Source organism: Carlito syrichta, unplaced genomic scaffold (genome assembly GCF_000164805.1).
Source record: "Carlito syrichta isolate Samal-C Ts95f unplaced genomic scaffold, Tarsius_syrichta-2.0.1 Scaffold308098, whole genome shotgun sequence".
Classification (NCBI taxonomy): domain Eukaryota; kingdom Metazoa; phylum Chordata; class Mammalia; order Primates; family Tarsiidae; genus Carlito; species Carlito syrichta.
The window spans coordinates 142,980-159,691 of NW_007252194.1; the positions used below are offsets into that span (position 1 = coordinate 142,980).

Below are 16,712 nucleotides of genomic sequence, written 5' to 3' on the forward strand. Positions count from 1 at the left end.
GAGTGCAATGGATAAGCCTCGCCCTGGGAAAACCACCTTCGTGATCATGGTATCTCCCCTCCCTCCCTAAAAATAGAAGAATTTTTTAAAAAAAGAATAAGATAGTTATGAAGTTATTTTAGGTCTTCAGAAAAACTAGGCTCTTTAAATGCACAGTATTACGGCTAATTACACAAACATGTTACTGTGATGCATATGATCTGTTTCCAGGCAATAGTGGCATCAGGAAACCAGATACCAGTCATCCTGAGAGCAGTAGGAGTTCCTTTTTTTGTTCTTCCTCTTTGGGGAGGCAGATGAACACAGGGAGTGACAAATAGCTAATCAATGCCCTTGGCTATAAATGCTAATGTGGGTCCTGACCCTGAGCAGGCTGGTACCCTATGGAACTGGATTTCCCATCTATAAGAGTGCCAGATGGTTGCCTTTCTCACTAGCACTGTTGCCAGGAATAACCAGTCAAAAGGCAAATGTCTATGGAAGCATTTGAAGTCATTTTTAAAAATACTGGAATGATATAACCAGATATTGTAAGTTCCCAGAAAAATATTCATCGTAAATTCTTTTTGATAATGCATAAAAAACAAAACAAAACAAACAAACCATTTTGCTTTTGGGTAGTGAGTTAATTTTAAAAAACAAAATAAAACAAAACGAGCTTTTTCACATGTAATTTAAAATGGCCTTAGTAATTATTTGTGATCTTCAGCAGTGTGTTTCGCTTGTAAGATGCTGACATTTTAAGTAAATATAATGTCTTGTGGTGCTAGAGACAGAAATATCTTATTAGCTATAGATTTAGAATCCAACCAGGAACCTTAAACTGAATGACCTGCCCCTTGCAAACATCCCTGACAGAATGTCTTGGCTCAAACGCTTGGTGATGGTGGGAGGCAGTTCCCAGTCCTGGTTGGTCTCTTAAGGAGTCTTCTGTGCCTCACCTTGCAGTGTTTATTTATTGCCCCATCTTCTTGTCATTGCTGGAGTCCCAGGCAGCAAGAGTTGATTGATTAGAGTTAAAGTGTCCCACATGCTGTGAGTTTAACTTCACTGGTAATTCCACAATTGTCACTAAATGCAAACTAGACTTTAATATTATGGGGCTCAATATTATGAACTAGATCGACTTCATCTTTCTTTGTTAAGAATATGTTCACGTCCCTAACTCTCTAACCTCATGCCTTCTAGCTCCAAACCCAGGCAGGAACAATAGAAAAGAGAACAGATTTCTATTTGCTGTTGGCAGAAAGATAATTAAAAAGATCATTTACTGAGTTTAACTATGCCTGGAAACAAGATAATCACTATACAAGCTTGTTTCGTTCAATTCTTACAACAACCCTGAGAGGTGTGGGGACAGCAGACAAGGTCTCAGACATTTTGGAAGCTTAAAAAGATCAGGTCAGGAAGTTTGACTACAAATCAATCAAATTCTAAAGCCCACTCCCCTAACAATGAAGTCAAATAACATCTCAAAATATAGATGGCCCTGGATAATTGCTCAAATGCTCCTGGTGGGAATGTAAATTGGTAGGAATTTTCTGGAAGCCAATTTGGCAGTATCTATGAAATCCAAAGTTTACTGTGCACACCCATTGACCTAGAACTTATGTTTCCAGGAATATATCCAAAGGAAGTACACAGAGATGTGCATAAATCTTTTGCAACAAAGATGTATTACCACACTATTTGCAACAGCGAAAATCTAGAGATGGCCAATATGACCAAGTAATGGAATTGGTTAAATAAGTCAGGGAATATATGCAGGATCTAATATTATACAACTATTAAAAGTCAGGTGGTAGGAAAATAACCATCATAAAATATTAGTGAAATATTGTTGAATAAAAAGCAAATTACCAAACAATATATATAGTGTGACGCTGATTTTGTTAAAATGTATATGTGTACATTCTAAAAAGACTGAAAGGATATACCAAAAATATTACTAAGGATTACTTCTGGATGATGGTGGTGGTAGGATTATAGATTGTTTTAATTTTCTTTACTTTTTTTGGTATTTCTTTAATAAGCAGCTATGACTTATGTAACCTAAAGAGACAATTTGTGTTATATGTCAATGTCTATCATATTTGGGGGAAGATTTAATCTGTTGACTCATCCATCTGGAAGAGCCATGGCACAGCTGCTTCAAGGAGTGGTTCTCAAACTCTGCTATACACCGTTGTCACGAGGGAACGTTCAAACGTCCTGACACCCAGTCTGCACCCCGAACTGCTTATACTAAAAACTCTGGGAAGGGACCCAGGCATTTATGGTTTTTAAAGCTCCCTAAGTGATTCCAGTATGTGATCAAGTTTAAAGAATGATGTTTATTAGGTTCCTGAAGTCATCACAGGGTCAGTTAACTTCTGCTAAAGAAAAAAAAATGCCCCGATTCTAGACATAATGAAGTATATATGATGAGATTAAATTGAAAAAGTTAGATGGTTCTACCGAGTGCATCAATAACTACTGTAAGACAAGTCAAAGGAGTATATTCTACTAAAATGCCTATTACAATTAGGAGAGAGTGCAAACTCTAGGCAATTTGACTTCATACTCTGAAAGTTCTTCCTTCACCATCAAGGTTTCTCAACCCTGGACTGTGGGGCTGAGAGGAAGATCCACATCTGCCAAATGTAGTGCATCGCAGATGGGCTTCAGCTGGCCCTCCATGCAAATGTGGAGTATATGCTTATGAGCATTTTTATAAAGTTCATACCTTTATTTGACTCTCCAAGGGGTTTACATAGCAGAGATGTTAACAAAGAGCAAAATGGACTTTCTAACGTTTGTCTTTAATGAGCAAGGATGTGGCTTCAAAGCTTGAGAAAGGAAGAGAGAAGTATTGGAGAGATTCATTAGCTCTTACACAACTGCCCCTCTCATTAAAATAAGGGAGCCTCCCTGCAGGAGCTGGGAATTTGTTCCCCCAATTACGAGAGCTGGAATCACTTAAGGGAGGCAGGGTAGTAGAGTAGTGAGCACTCTCAGAGATGAAAGACGATTATAAAGTTCTAGCCTCTTCTTTATTGACTAGCTTGTGGACATTTAACTTAGTCACTCGGTCTCCTCATTTCTCAAACACAAATTGAAATCTTAGTCCTGGTTTCCTCAGAGGTTTACATGAGGCCACGATGAAATCATACACATCAGGTGTCACTTAGAAGCACAAAGCCGTCCAGTTTACTTATGCTTTTGTTTGACTTCACTGACAGGATTATGAGTGACACCTGGGCAGGCTGGGTCGGAGGGTGACAACTCACTCCAGGACTTGTCATACCTGATCGGCCTGGTGGGTCCCTCACTGGAGGAGGGGGTCTCTCGCTGGGTGGGGGAGGAAGAGGACCTGAGCGTCCTGGTGAAGGCAAGGGAGGTGCTGACGAAGTGAGGGACAGATTCCGCTGTGGGAGCCTGGGGATTTCGTCACCGCCGCTGGAGCCTGGAGGCAGGGGAGGAGGCCCGGGTCTGCTGGGTGGTGGAGGAGGAGGTGGGGCCTGCGAGGAGGAAGAAGGCCGCGGAGTGGAAGGCACTGGAGGCTTGTTGTTCTGAGGAGGAGGGTGTGGCACCACTTCCCTGTGGATGGAGGGCCTGTTGCCCACCGGAGGAGGTGGGGGAGGGGGCTTGTCATCCAGGGCCCTGCTTGGGGTCGGAGGCAGGGGAGGCCTGTTGGAGAAGGGCGAGGAGGAGCCCGGAGGGGTCTGACGGATGGAGCCTCCTCCAAAAGCAGTGCCTCGGTTTCCAAGGTAAGGGGGAGGAGTGGGCCCGGGACTGGGCTGCCTGGGGGTCCCAGGCACAGGTGGGGACCCCCGGTTGTGCAGACTTGATTGAATGGGTCTCGGAGTACTGGGTACTGGAGGGGGAATGCTCTCGGGCTTTGCGCCCACGTCGGGTCTTGGCGGAGGCATTCGATTCCTCTGAGGCTCTGGGGGGCCGCTTCTGTGGCCTGGAGAAGGCACAGGAAACCTCCCTGGGCAGCTTGGGGGTGAAAAGGGTTTGGCAGATGTGGCTCTTCCTCCTGGGGGCAAAATTGGTGGTCGGCTTCCTCCAGAATCTGAAGAATAAAAAAGCAAACATTCAGTTAGAAGATTAGGAGCCCTAAAGAAATCAGAGAGCCAGAGTACTTCCCAGCTACTGGGTGTCCTTTCCTTAGGGTGCTATAAAACATAGATAACAAGGCCAGATGCGGCAGCTCATGCCTATAACCCCAGCACCTTGAGAAGCCGTGGCAGGAGGATTGTTTGAGCCCAGGAGTTCGAGAGCAGCCTGGGCAACATAGCAAGACCGCGTCTCCACAAAAAAATTAAAAAATTAGCCAGGTGTAGTGGTACATGCCAGTAGTCCCAGTTACTCGGGAGGTGGAGGTGAGAGGATCATCTGATCTCAGGAGGTCAAAGCTGACGTAAGTCATAATTGTGCCACTGCGCTCCAGCTTGGGTGACAGAGTAAGACCCTGACACACACACACACACACACACACACACACACACACACACACACACACACACACACACACACAAAAACTATTGTTGATACAAATTGAGTTTTGTGTGGTCCTTACTGGAGGCAGAGCAATAGACCGCAGCTCTCTACCTCCTAGTCTCAGGTTCTATAGCCCCTCACCTTTCCAAAGGATTCTGGAGAGATCTCTTAGCATCATATGTGGACAAGAACTAGGATGAAACTGCTAAGAGTTCAGGAGAAATTCCTAATCATTATGAGAGGACAAGAAGAAGACAGTATTGGTAGAATATTGAACACCTGCTCCAAGCTAGTTATTATTCTAGATTCTAGAGACAGAAGAGGAAACAAAATAGAAAGACCCCGCATTGCTGTAGTTTACATTCTTGTGGGGAAAACCATCCAGGACTAAAACAGTCAGCTAACCCTGAGGATTCAGGGATTCCACCCTCACATGAATGTGAGAATTGCACACTTTCCCAGAGGACATCTTAAGAGATCACCGAACTAGAAAAAAATTTCTTTTACCAAAAACATTACCAAAAAAATTTTCTTGAGCTTTTGCAATAGTCAGGAGAGAGCCTCTTGTGTTCTGCCAAGTTTTTTTTTTTTTTCTTTCTGTTTAGGCATGGTCAAGTTCAGTTTTCTCTGCCACCAGGTTCTCACACAATCCTGCAGGACTCATTGCCATGGCTCCCTGCAGAGACTACTTAGAACCACTGGCCCTGAAATACCCAACGTCTGTCACACCATACACATTTTCAGATTTAGTGAGATTTTTAACCATATTCCATAAGATGTGCCTCATAGCATATCTCCAAAGCAGCTCACGGGTATTTACTAGACAGCCTAGACTGCCTCACAAAGAAAGTTGCATCTGGCAGGTCACCGGGCAGATTTCCAGGGTGGCAAGTTCCATTTGCTCCTTCTTTTTCTTCCCACTCTAGTGACCCTTTAGAAAAGTACTAAAAAGCACAGGTTACCCCCAAGGGCACTGGACAGGTATTTCATAGTTCTATGGAGCCCTGATCCTGATTTTGTTTTTTTTAAGAGCTAAATAGAGTCTCATAAAACAGTGGTGACATTTCAAACAATAAAGCATTTTAAAGGGCGCAGAGCCTTAGAGGCGATGCCAAGCTCCCAACTGCCAAACTCTGCCTTGTCTTCAATTACTCAGAGAGAGGGACACTCTCCTTACCATTATCCCTGTTGGCCGTGGATCTCAGCTTCGGCATTCCAGACTGGAACAGTCCTCCCAAACCAGGAGGTCCACCCCCTCCAAAACTTCCACTGCTGCTGCCACCACCACCACCACTGCCACCTCCTCCGCCAAATCCACTGCCCCCACCAAAGCCACCACTGCCACCAGTGCCAGCTCCTTTAGGTTCTGCAGAAGAAGAGAACATCCATTAGAGTACTGCACCAGTCCTAGCACACATCAACCATAAAACAATAATAAAACAGAGAGCTGGCTAAACCTGAGCCTCTGGTAGACAACTGAGATTTCTTCATCCATGTTCCAGATGTAAAGGGTTCCTGAACCCCAGCCAGAACCAGAGGGGTTTTCTTCCCACTCTAGAGCACTCCCAGGCCCAGTGGTGGAAGAAACAGTAATGGAGGATGATCTGTCCCCACATGCCCCACTTGACTGGCTGCCATGTGGGTTAATAGCTATTTGTTCTATATCCTAAGATTTGACAAATAAAAGGATCTTCAAAGAAAAAAGGTTCCAAGGGAGGATATGCAATAATGAGAAGAAAAGAAATCACCAAAAAAGAGAAGAAAACAAAATATTTCATAATTTTACTCCTTGCAAACATCCAGTTATGTAGTATCTTTTTCATATTACATGTTTTTTCTTGAAATTAACAACAAATTCACTGAGTAGTTTTTAGCCTGATTTTTCATTGAACACTTTGTTAGCATTTTCCATGTCATTAAATATTCTTTGAAAACAGGAGTTTAAAGGATTGTATTGTATTATAGAACATGTAATATTAAGATCTAATTAACCAGTCACTTATTTGATGGCATTTTAGCTTGATTTAAAATTTTTAATATCAAAAAACACAACAGTAGGTTTTAGTAATTTAAAAATTGTTAGGGCTGAGCACAGTGGCTCACGCCTATAATCTCAGCACTTTGGGAGACTCACAGGTTTGAGACCAGCCTGGGCAACTTGGCAAGACCTCATCTCTACAATAAATCCAACAATTAGCCAGGTGTGATGGCATGCGCCTGTAGTTCCAGCTACTTGGGAGGCTGGGGTAGAAGGATCACCCAAATCCAGCAGGTGGCTGTGAGAGTGCCACTGCATTCCAGCCTGGGTGACAGAGTGAGACTCCAACTCAAAAAAAAAAAAAAAAAAAATTGTGAATTCTTGACAATAATTTGAGAGTTTGAAGATTTTTATTTTTCATTTGTTTGCAAAATAATATTGTGAATGATTTTGATGAAGGAAAAAAAAAAGAAGAAAGGAAAAGATTACTAAGTATCCTCCTGTCTAGTCTTCTGGGTTATTTCCCATTGTCTTTGAGCTACAGTATTTTATAACTCTGTAAGGCGTAGAAAACTGATACTAATATAAGTGATATTTGTCCCAAAACTGGAAGTTATTTGTATTTAGCAAAATGCAATTGATTACTGACCTGTTTCACACCTAATAATAAATTCATTTGAGCAATTATATGCCAATATATGTGGTTTTTGGTTTTCTGTTTTTGTTTTTGTTTTGTAGAGACGAGGTTTCATTACATTGCCCACACTGTTCTCAAACTTCTGAGCTCAAACAATCCTCCTGACTCGGTCTCCCAAAGTGCTGGGATTACAGGCATGAAACGCTGTGCCTGGCCTATGTGGGGTTACTGGTTCGTTCATTAGTTAATGAATTAAATTAAAATCCTGACATGTTCATCTTATAGCTATAAGAGAGCCATGATTATACTCTCTTAAAAAAATGAACTCAACTTATGCATGTAAACATGTTTGTATTTATGAGGTTAAACATTATTTAAAGTCCCATTCCCATAAACCATGTTGGGTCTTTGATAACTATCATATGAAATCTACAAACTAATCTGGGAGAACTGACACCTTTATGATATTTAGACACCATCACATTTGGAGAGGTGGTATATTCTCCCATTAGTTCATGCCTTTTTTTATTTTTTTGGTAAAGTTTTGTAGTTTTCATGATATATGTTATACATGTTTCTTGATAGGATTACTTCAAATACATTTTTTTGTTGAAATTATGAATAATGATTTTCCTGTTATATTTTGCAACTGGTTATTATTGACATCAGGAAATTTTGCTTGTTGTTAAATAAGCAACTCTGCTGTATTTTGTAAATTAAACTTTACTAAAAATGTATTGTCTTGCACTTTCTAGTAGACATATGGTCTGCAAATAATAAAGGTTTTTCCTCTTCTAAGAGCCATGTATCTTATTTTATTTCTGTTTTATATAAGTAATTACTTGATGGCTGAACTTTCATAACAATGTAAATTGCTAATGCTGCTAAAGGCAACCGTGTTCTGACTTTAATGCCTCTAATGTTTCAAAGTTAAATATGAACTATTGGTTTGATTTTTTTTTTTTTTTTTAGTTGGAGTCTCACTCTGTCGCCCAGACTGGAGTGCAGTGGCACACTCACGGCCAGTACAGCCTCCATCTGCCGGGTTCAGGTGATCATTCTGTCTCAACCTTTCAAGTAACTGGTGTGCATGCCATCACACCTGGCTAATTTTTTGATTTATTGTAGAGACAAGGTCTAACCATGTGGCCCAGGCAATCTCTTCTGCCTCCCAAAGTACTGAGATTACAGGTGTGAGCCACCATGCCCAGCCAAACTATTAGTTTGAAATAAATTGTTTTCTTTTTCCCTTTCTAAATATTCAGTCAGGAAGAATCCTTCCATTTTATGCTTTTAAGGTTTTCTTATAGCATGAAATTTTATCAAATGTCTATTCAAGATTTACTGAAATGATTATGCAGTCTTTCTTATTTGATATGATGGAAAGACTTCCTGACATTAAAAATAAGCTAAACCCTGGTCTTGATGAATTATTCTTTTAACATACTATTGAATTAGATTTTCAGGGGTATTTTACTTGGTATTCTCTCATCTGTGATGTTAAGTGGTCTATGGTAGGGTTTCTTAATCGCGGAACTACTGACATTTTGAGTCAGGTAATTCTTCCTTGTGGGTGGTTATCCTGTTCCTTGTGGAATGTTTACTGCATCCCTGGCCTCTACCCACTAGATGTCAGTAGCAATCCTCCCCTTCTCCGACCCCCCCCCCCCGCCCCCCGAAGTTGTGACAACTAAAAATGTCTTCAGATGTCCCCTGGGAGGCCAAAAAAAAAAAACCACTCTCAGTTGAAAACCACTAATGTATAACTTTCTTTTGTGTGTGTGTGCTGCTGTCTTTGTCAAGTTTTGATATTAGGATCACGTCGGTTTCATTATACCTATCAAATAGCTTTCCATCTCTTCCTATGTGTGGGAATGATTTTATATAGCCTTTGAATTAGCTGGTTCTCAACATTTGGAAAAATTTACTAATGCAATCATCTGGCTCCAAAGCTTTTTGGAGGAAAAGTAATTTAATAAAGTTTTCATCTTTTTCCTTGCGGCTTTTTGAGTGAATTTTAATACATTTATGCTTTTCTTAGAAAAGTAATTTATGATTTTAGCACATAAATTTATTATACTATCCTTAATTTTAGAAAATCTCCTTTGAATCTTATTTATTTATTTATTTTGAGATGGAGTTTCACTCTGTCGCCCAGGTTGGAGTACAGTGACATGATCATGGCTACTGCAGCTTTGACCTGCTGGGCTCAGGCGATCCTTCCACCTCAGCCTTCCAAGTAGCTGGAACTATAGACACATGCCACCACATCCAGCTACTTTTCTAATCTATTGTAAAGATGAGGTCTTGCCGAGTTGCCCAGGCTAGTCTCAAAATCCTGGACTCAGGCAATCCTCTTGCCTCTGCCTCCCAAAGTGCTGGGAATACAGGCTTGAGTCACTGTGCCTGGCTGAATCTCTTATTTTACCTGCTTTCTAAGTTCTAATTCTATTTATTTGTATTTTCTTTTTTTCTGGATTAGGTTTATCACAGGTTTGTGTCAGCTCTGTATCTTTTCTACTTATAGAGGTTTCTGGGATACTTATAGGAGCTCTGTTGATAGAAGAAATAATCTGATATGCACTGACATGAATTATTTCCCCCAACAGGATAAATCAAATTAGAATAAAAACTTCTAGAAGCATATGCAAAATGGCTTCTTTTTTTTTTTTTTAGTTGGAGTCTCTGTCGCCCAGACTGGAGTGCAATGGTCGCTCCCGGCCACTGCAGCCTCGACCTGCTGGGCTCCGGCGATCCTTCCATCTCAGCCTTCCAAGTAGCTGGAACTACAGGCGCGCACTACCACGCCCGGCTAATTTTTTGATTTATTGTAGAGATGAAGTCTTGCCTGCCCAGGCGAGTCTCAAACCCGCGGGCTCAGGCATACTTTAACCACATCAGTTTTGTGGGCATAGGAGTCAGACTGTGTCAAGTCAAGGGTCAAAAACCCCACAGTTCCGTTTTGAAGAGTGCATTCTCATTGGCACCACCTTGCCTGGTAACACAGCAATGTTTGGTGGCCTTATCTTGGTCTTTCTCTTTTCCATTTTTCTCCCGCACTAGTTTTCTCACCTGAAGCTGGTCCTTCCTCTTCCTCTACCCATTAGGCACTTCGCCCAGTAATTCCCCCTAAGAACTTCTAATCCTTCACCTTGCTAAAATCCTGCCTCATGATTTACTTGTCTACTAAGCTCCATCTGGTGATTTCTGGAAGGTCAGTCTATTTCCTACTGAGTCCAAATGGGATTTGAGTCTAAGAGGAATCTTGAGGACATCTGGCAGGCAGTGAAAAGGTTGAGGAATGTGAGGAGACAGTCTCGAGACCTGATTATTAATTACCAGTAGATTCTAGTCATGGTTAATTTTTTGTCCTGTTGTACATGCTAATAAGTAGCCGTGCTCTAGAAAGTACCTTAGACTTAGATGGATAGATAAGCAAAGTGTCTTCTCTCTCTGAGCTCCTAATAATCATATCTTACACTTGAATTATATTTTCCAGACAACAAAGCACTTTTACAGGCATTATCTCATTTGAAGCTGACAATGAACTTATGAGGTCAGCAGAACAGGCATTTTTGTCTCCACTTTACAAATGAAGACAATAAAGTTGAAGATGGTGTGGGATGGATGTGCCAGGACTTGAACCCATGTCCTTTGATTCCAAGGTTGGGGCTTTTTCCATATTTTATGCCATCTCCTATTTCTGTGGTGCCAGAAACAATGGGTTAATCTCCAGCAAGTGTGGTGAATAATGCAGAGAATCGCTGCTGTGTATGTCTTGGACAAAGAATTATTATACTGGCTTCCTGTAGCATCAGAGGGGAACACAAGCCAAAGCCGTGGCCTGCAGTGAGTGATACAGTCCCTTATTTTGCTAGCTTTGCAGCTGTTGTTAACAACAACAAAAAAGTGTGTGTGTGTCGGGGGGGCATAAGCTATTTATCTCTATAGAAAGTAGCTTTTTTCACTTACTGTCCAATATCGGTGCACTTCTGTCATTGGTGACCGTCTTCTTTAGTTTCTTCCCTTTGTTGATATCAGAGAGGAGAGCATTTCTCCCAGCCTGCTCTGTCTTATTCAGGGTAGGCTTCTCTGTATTGGCCTGAAAACAAATCATACAAATACGCATTCATCTTTCATCTCTTGCATTAGAATCATGCACTCTAGCACTCAGCTGGGACAAGTCGGGTTTTGGAAGCTTGTTATTCAGGTTCTTGGTTATAGACTGTAAGTTCTCTACAACTTTTAGACCCCATATCATTCTTTTTAAGATCCAAACATTTGGGAGCAGATGCGGCAATAAATTACATTCATTGTTAAGGCAGGAAGAGCCGGTCCCTGATTAAAGCCTCTGAAAATTCAGACCACGATCTGACTGTCATCAACAGGGTCAGGTTAGGGTTAGGTAGCTAGACACAAGGAGGGATGCTACAGGACACTATTTGACTTTATTTTCCAGAACGTGCCTTGAAGGATAGCTTCCCTTTCCCATCTTCAGAGGAAAATAGGTTCTAGAAAAAAATGGTCAGCAGTAAGTAAATATTTTTTAAACCCACCAAAGTTTTAAAAAATAATTCCCTCTGACTAGACTGCCAAAGTTGCTTTTTTTCTTTGTAAGGCAAATGCACTGAGGCACAGTTTGCAAATAGTAAAATCATCCTTTTCATTTGCAGTTCTATGAGTTTTGACAAGCATACACAGCTGTGTAACCACCACCACAGTCAAGATATAAAACATTTCATTACTCCAAAAGTTCCTCCACGTCCCATGGGTCTAAGGTGTTTTTGATGTTTAATCCCCTTGAAAGTTTAGCTCACAGAAATTGAGGGGCCAGGTGTGGTGGCTCACGCCTATAATCCCAGCATTTTGGGAGGCCCAAGTGAGAGGATTACCTGAGCCCATGGGTTCAAGACCAGCCCAGGCGACTTGGCAAGACCTCATCTCTACAATAAATAAAAAAATTAGCTGGGCCTTGTGGTGCATGCCTGTAGTTCCAGCTACTTGGAAGGCTGCGGGGAAGGATCAACTGAGCCCAGCAGGTTGAGGCTGCGGTGGCCATGCACCTGTCACTGCACTCCAATCTGGGCGACAGAGTGAGACTTTGACTCAAAACAAAAAACAAAAGAAACATGCTGGCCAGGCATGGTGGCTCATGCCTATAATCCCAGCACTTTGGGAGGCCGTGGTGAGAGGATTGCCTGAGCACACAGGTTTGAGACCAGCCGAGGCAACTTGGCGAGACCTCATCTCTACACTAAATCAAAAAATTAGCCGGGCATGGTGGTGCATGACTATAGTCCCAGCTACTTGAATGGCTGAGGTAGAAGGACTGCCTGAGCCCAGCAGGTCAAGGCTGCGGTGGCCGTGAGCATGCCACTGCACTTCAACCTGGGTGACAGAGTGAGACTCCTACTCAAAAAAAAAAAAAAAGAAAGAAAGAAAGAAATTGAGGAATGGACAAAGGTGCTGCTTTAACATGTTTAGGTATTTTCTTATACTACCAGAATTCCTGGGCAAGATCCTTGTTATAAAATTGGTGCCTTGTTCCTTCAGGGTTACTATGGGGAGTGGGGACACTGAGAGACCAGCATATGAACTTGGAAGTAGGAATCTGCCTGTGTCTGTCACACTTGGAAACTAACTTGGTCTTGGTTGGTCCCAGGGAGAATCTGGCTGCCCCAAACCCACAGGTCCTTCCAGCAGACCCCAAGAGTCTTCCTAGGCTGGTCTCAACCCTTTTAAAGGGGCTAGTTAGGGCCACAGGAGGTAGCTGGGGAAATGTATGGTTTGATAGTTCACCCAGCCTTTTTTAAAAAAGTAATTTTTAGAGGTGGGGGTCTCACTATGTTGTCCAGGCTGGAGAGCAGTGGCTATTCATAGGTACAATTATAGCACACTACGACCTTAAACTCCTGGGCTCAAATGATCCTCTCACCTCATCCTCTCCAGCAGCTGAGACTACAGGTGCATGCTCCTGTTCCCGGCATCACCCAGCCTTTTATTATCAGAGTTAGAGGCCGAAGGAGAGCACAGAAAAACCATGAAGAAGGCTAAACAGAATCACTATATAAGTTGGAAACGTCTTGAAATAATTAAATTATAAAGTATCACTTGTTTATAATAATAGCAGTTAACATTAATTTAATTTTTACTCTGGGCCAGGTACAGTTAACATTTATTTAATTTTTACTCTGGGCCAGGTACAGTTAACATTTATTTAATTTTTACTCTGGGCCAGTACTGTTTTCAGCACTTGATATGTATTATTTCATTTGGTTCTTATCAAGCCTGTGGGTTAATATTCCCATTTTACAGACAAGGAAACTGAGGTATGGGGAAGTTGAATCATTTACCCTAGTCACCTAGTTAGTAGAGAGGAGCTGGGATTCAAATTCTGGCAGTATCAGTTCAGAGCCTTCTCTGTAACCTGACAGAAGGATACATGTGAGCTCTCCAATGCCCCTCCCCCATCAGCCTCAACATACCCCTAAAGCAAGCCTTAAAAACTTCCAGGCTGTCCTTCCAGAAATGCTCTTTGCATACAGAATTTGCTTTTCCTAATGGGATTATCCTCTATTGCACCGATACTTGTTTTTTCAACTTAACATACTTTGGGCATCTCGGAAAGAGCTTTTAAAATAATCTGTTGTTTTCCTTTTAAGGATAAAAAATAAAAATAAAAAACCCTGAGGCCTGGAGAGGTTAAGTGATGTGTCCACACTGGATCTCTTAATGGTTTTGAGACAGCAACCTTCAGTGACCGCCTGTTCTGCCTCAAAATTTATTTTGACACCTGACCTCCTTGGGTGCTAACGTCTCTTGTGTCCAGGGACTTTGTGTCCACTGCCTTGTTCCACTAGGACAGTGTTCTATGATGGCCACCAAAAAAAAAAAGAGTTCATTCAAACTTCAGTCACTCTATTACAATGTTCATGATCTTTGTCATCTTTCTCATAACCACCTGTGTTATTTATTAATATTTTTCATTAAGTCAATTCACTATTCTCTATAGTATTTACTACCCTATTTTTCTTTTCTTTCTTTTTTTTTTTTTTTGAGTTGGAGTCTCACTCTGTCGCCCAGACTGGAGTGCAGTGGCAGCTGCTGGCCACCGCTGCCTCGACCTGCTGGGCTCCGGCGATCCTTCCGCCTCAGCCTTCCAAGTAGCTGAAACTACAGATGCGCGCTACCACGTCCAGCTAATTTTTGATTTATTGTAGAGATGAGGTCTCGCCAAGTTGCCCGGGCGGGCCTCAAACCCACGGACTTAGGCAATCCACTCACCTCGGCCTCCCAAAGCACTGGGATTACAGGCTGAGCCACCAAGCCTGGCCACTACTCTATTTTTCAATGAACATTTTCTTTAAAAACAAATTCTCTCAACCGGGCGTGGTGCCTATAATCCCAGCACTTTGGGAGGCAGAGGTAGGAGAACTGCTTAAGACTATGAGTTTGAGGCCAGCCTAAGCAACATGGGGAGACCTCATCTCTACAAAAAAATCAAATAGTTAGCTGGGCATGATGGCATATGCCTGTAGATACAGGTACTTGAGAGGCTGAGATGGAAGGATCAACTGAGCCTAGGAGGCAGAGGCTGCAGTGAGCTGTGATCATGTCACTGCACTACACCCTGGGGGACAGAGTGAGACTCTGACTCAAAAAAAAAAAAAAAGACAAATAAGGGTTCATCCAAACTTTAATCATTCTGTTACAATGTTCATGATCTTTGTCATCTTTCTCATAACCACCTATGTTATTTATTTAATATTTTTCATTAAGACAATTCACTATTCTCTGTATTATTTATTACCCTATTTTTCAATGAACATTTTCTTTAAAAAAAAATTCTCTCAGCCAGGCATGGTGGCTTATGCCTATAATCCCAGCATTTTGGGAGGCAGCCTGGGCAACTTGGTGAGACCTCATCTCCACAATAAATCATGAAAAATTAGCTGGGCATGGTGACTCATGCCTGTGGTTCCAGCTACTTGGAAGGCTGAGGCAGAAGGATCACCAGAGCCCAGCAGGTTGAGGCTGTGGCGGTCATGAGCGTGCCCTGCACTCAAGCCTGGGCGACAGAGCGAGACTCCAACTCAAAAAAAAAAAAAAAAAAATTCTGTCATTTAAATTCAATCCCTATTAAGTCCTGAGTTTAATGTGATAGTTAAAATGTTTAGAACACACATTAAAATAAATAAATGAGCATTAAAATTTCTAAAAATTAATCCATGTATTACCCAGAAGTGGTATACAACCCACACTTATGGGGAATATAGATAAAACAGTCCTGCTATGTTAGCCAGATTAAAGCTTCTTAAATTTATACACGTGAAGTGCCAGGTTTTTAAAAAAATCTTTGTATCATGGACTTTTGTAAAATAACAATGAATTATTAGAAAAATGAATTCAAAAATGCAAAATTCAATCTCAGATATAAAATTACTGTTGCATTGCTGTGAGTGTTCCTAAATGCTTACAGAGATTTCTGTCCTTATCTCCTTGGGGACTCCAAAGAGCAGCTGGACAACCACACTTTGAGTGCAGTGAACTATTTAATGGTTAGTTCTTCCCACTAGATTTCAACCTCAGATAAGTTAGACAAATGTGTTCTTTGGAAACCTGGGGCAAGAGATTTTTCCTTTCTGAGCCTCAGTTTCCCCATGTGACAAATGAAGAACCACAGCTCTTTAGCAGTGAAGCCTTCAAAAGCTGGAGAGGCCTTTGTAGAGGAATGGGTCTTGGAGCCTTTCCCTATGACCACGTAGAGGGCTGTCGACTTCCTGGAAGAGGCGCACTGACTTCCCCAGATAGGTCTATCAAAGGACCAGGACGAATCCAGTGAAGAAATTATTTTGGAAAGTAGACATCTCAGTGCCAGGATAGAATTAAGGGAGACCGTGAATATGTATGGGATAGGTGGGGGTAGGGGTTTAATAATTGTCAAAAGAGAGAATGGGAAGAAGAGGGGAGAAGGCGGAGAAAAAGAAAACAGCGAGACTGGAAGACACTTTAATGGCTGCATTGCAGACAGACAGGACCTGGGTTTCTGGATTGTCCTGCCTAGAAGTTAAAGAACAGACATTGAGTTCATCTGAGTGGAAGCAGTGCATTCTGGTTCTAGACCTACTCCTGTGAGTCCTCCCATTGGATGTGGCAGAGGAAACCTAATGATCCACATTCCACACTTGTATTATGCATCCCATGAGACCCTAAACAACCTTTCAGTTGTTTGTATCACTGGGGCTCAAGGTTTGGCTCACTTTGGGCATGAGGAAAGCCTGCCTATCACATGTGAGGTAGATGTAAACACATTTCAAACAAATACTTGTGTGCCAGGTTTTGACTTCATTTGACTTGCTTTACACATAGAAAATGAATGGGGAGGCAGTACTCACCAGTGCAAGTGTCGGGGGCGGTGGAGGCGCTGGAGGGGGCGGGACGGGCATCTTGGGCAGTTATGTGTTCAACAGTCTTGCTGATAAATCTGCAAAAATAAGACAAAAAGATACAAAGCATAGGTATTAGACATCTTAGTAATACTCTGTTCTAAACTTCCTCTTGTCTTTCCCACCAAAGTGACAGCTCTCATAAGTCAGCTTTTTTTTTTTTTTT

The 16,712-nt window shown here is 41.9% G+C and overlaps 1 protein-coding gene across 1 annotated transcript in view; it reads right to left on the reverse strand.

The window, feature by feature from the left end:
* WIPF1 (WAS/WASL interacting protein family member 1) overlaps nt 1-16,712 on the reverse strand; it is an 81,518-nt gene that overhangs the window by 7,203 nt on the left and 57,603 nt on the right. Inside the window, exons 2-5 of the mRNA XM_008064888.2 lie at nt 16,496-16,584; nt 11,073-11,202; nt 5,663-5,851; nt 3,287-4,057 (exon numbers count right to left, since the gene is read on the reverse strand). Of these exons, the coding sequence (XP_008063079.1) occupies nt 3,287-4,057; nt 5,663-5,851; nt 11,073-11,202; nt 16,496-16,546 (1,141 nt within the window). The 5' untranslated portion in view covers nt 16,547-16,584. The remainder of the gene's footprint in view (nt 1-3,286; nt 4,058-5,662; nt 5,852-11,072; nt 11,203-16,495; nt 16,585-16,712) is intronic.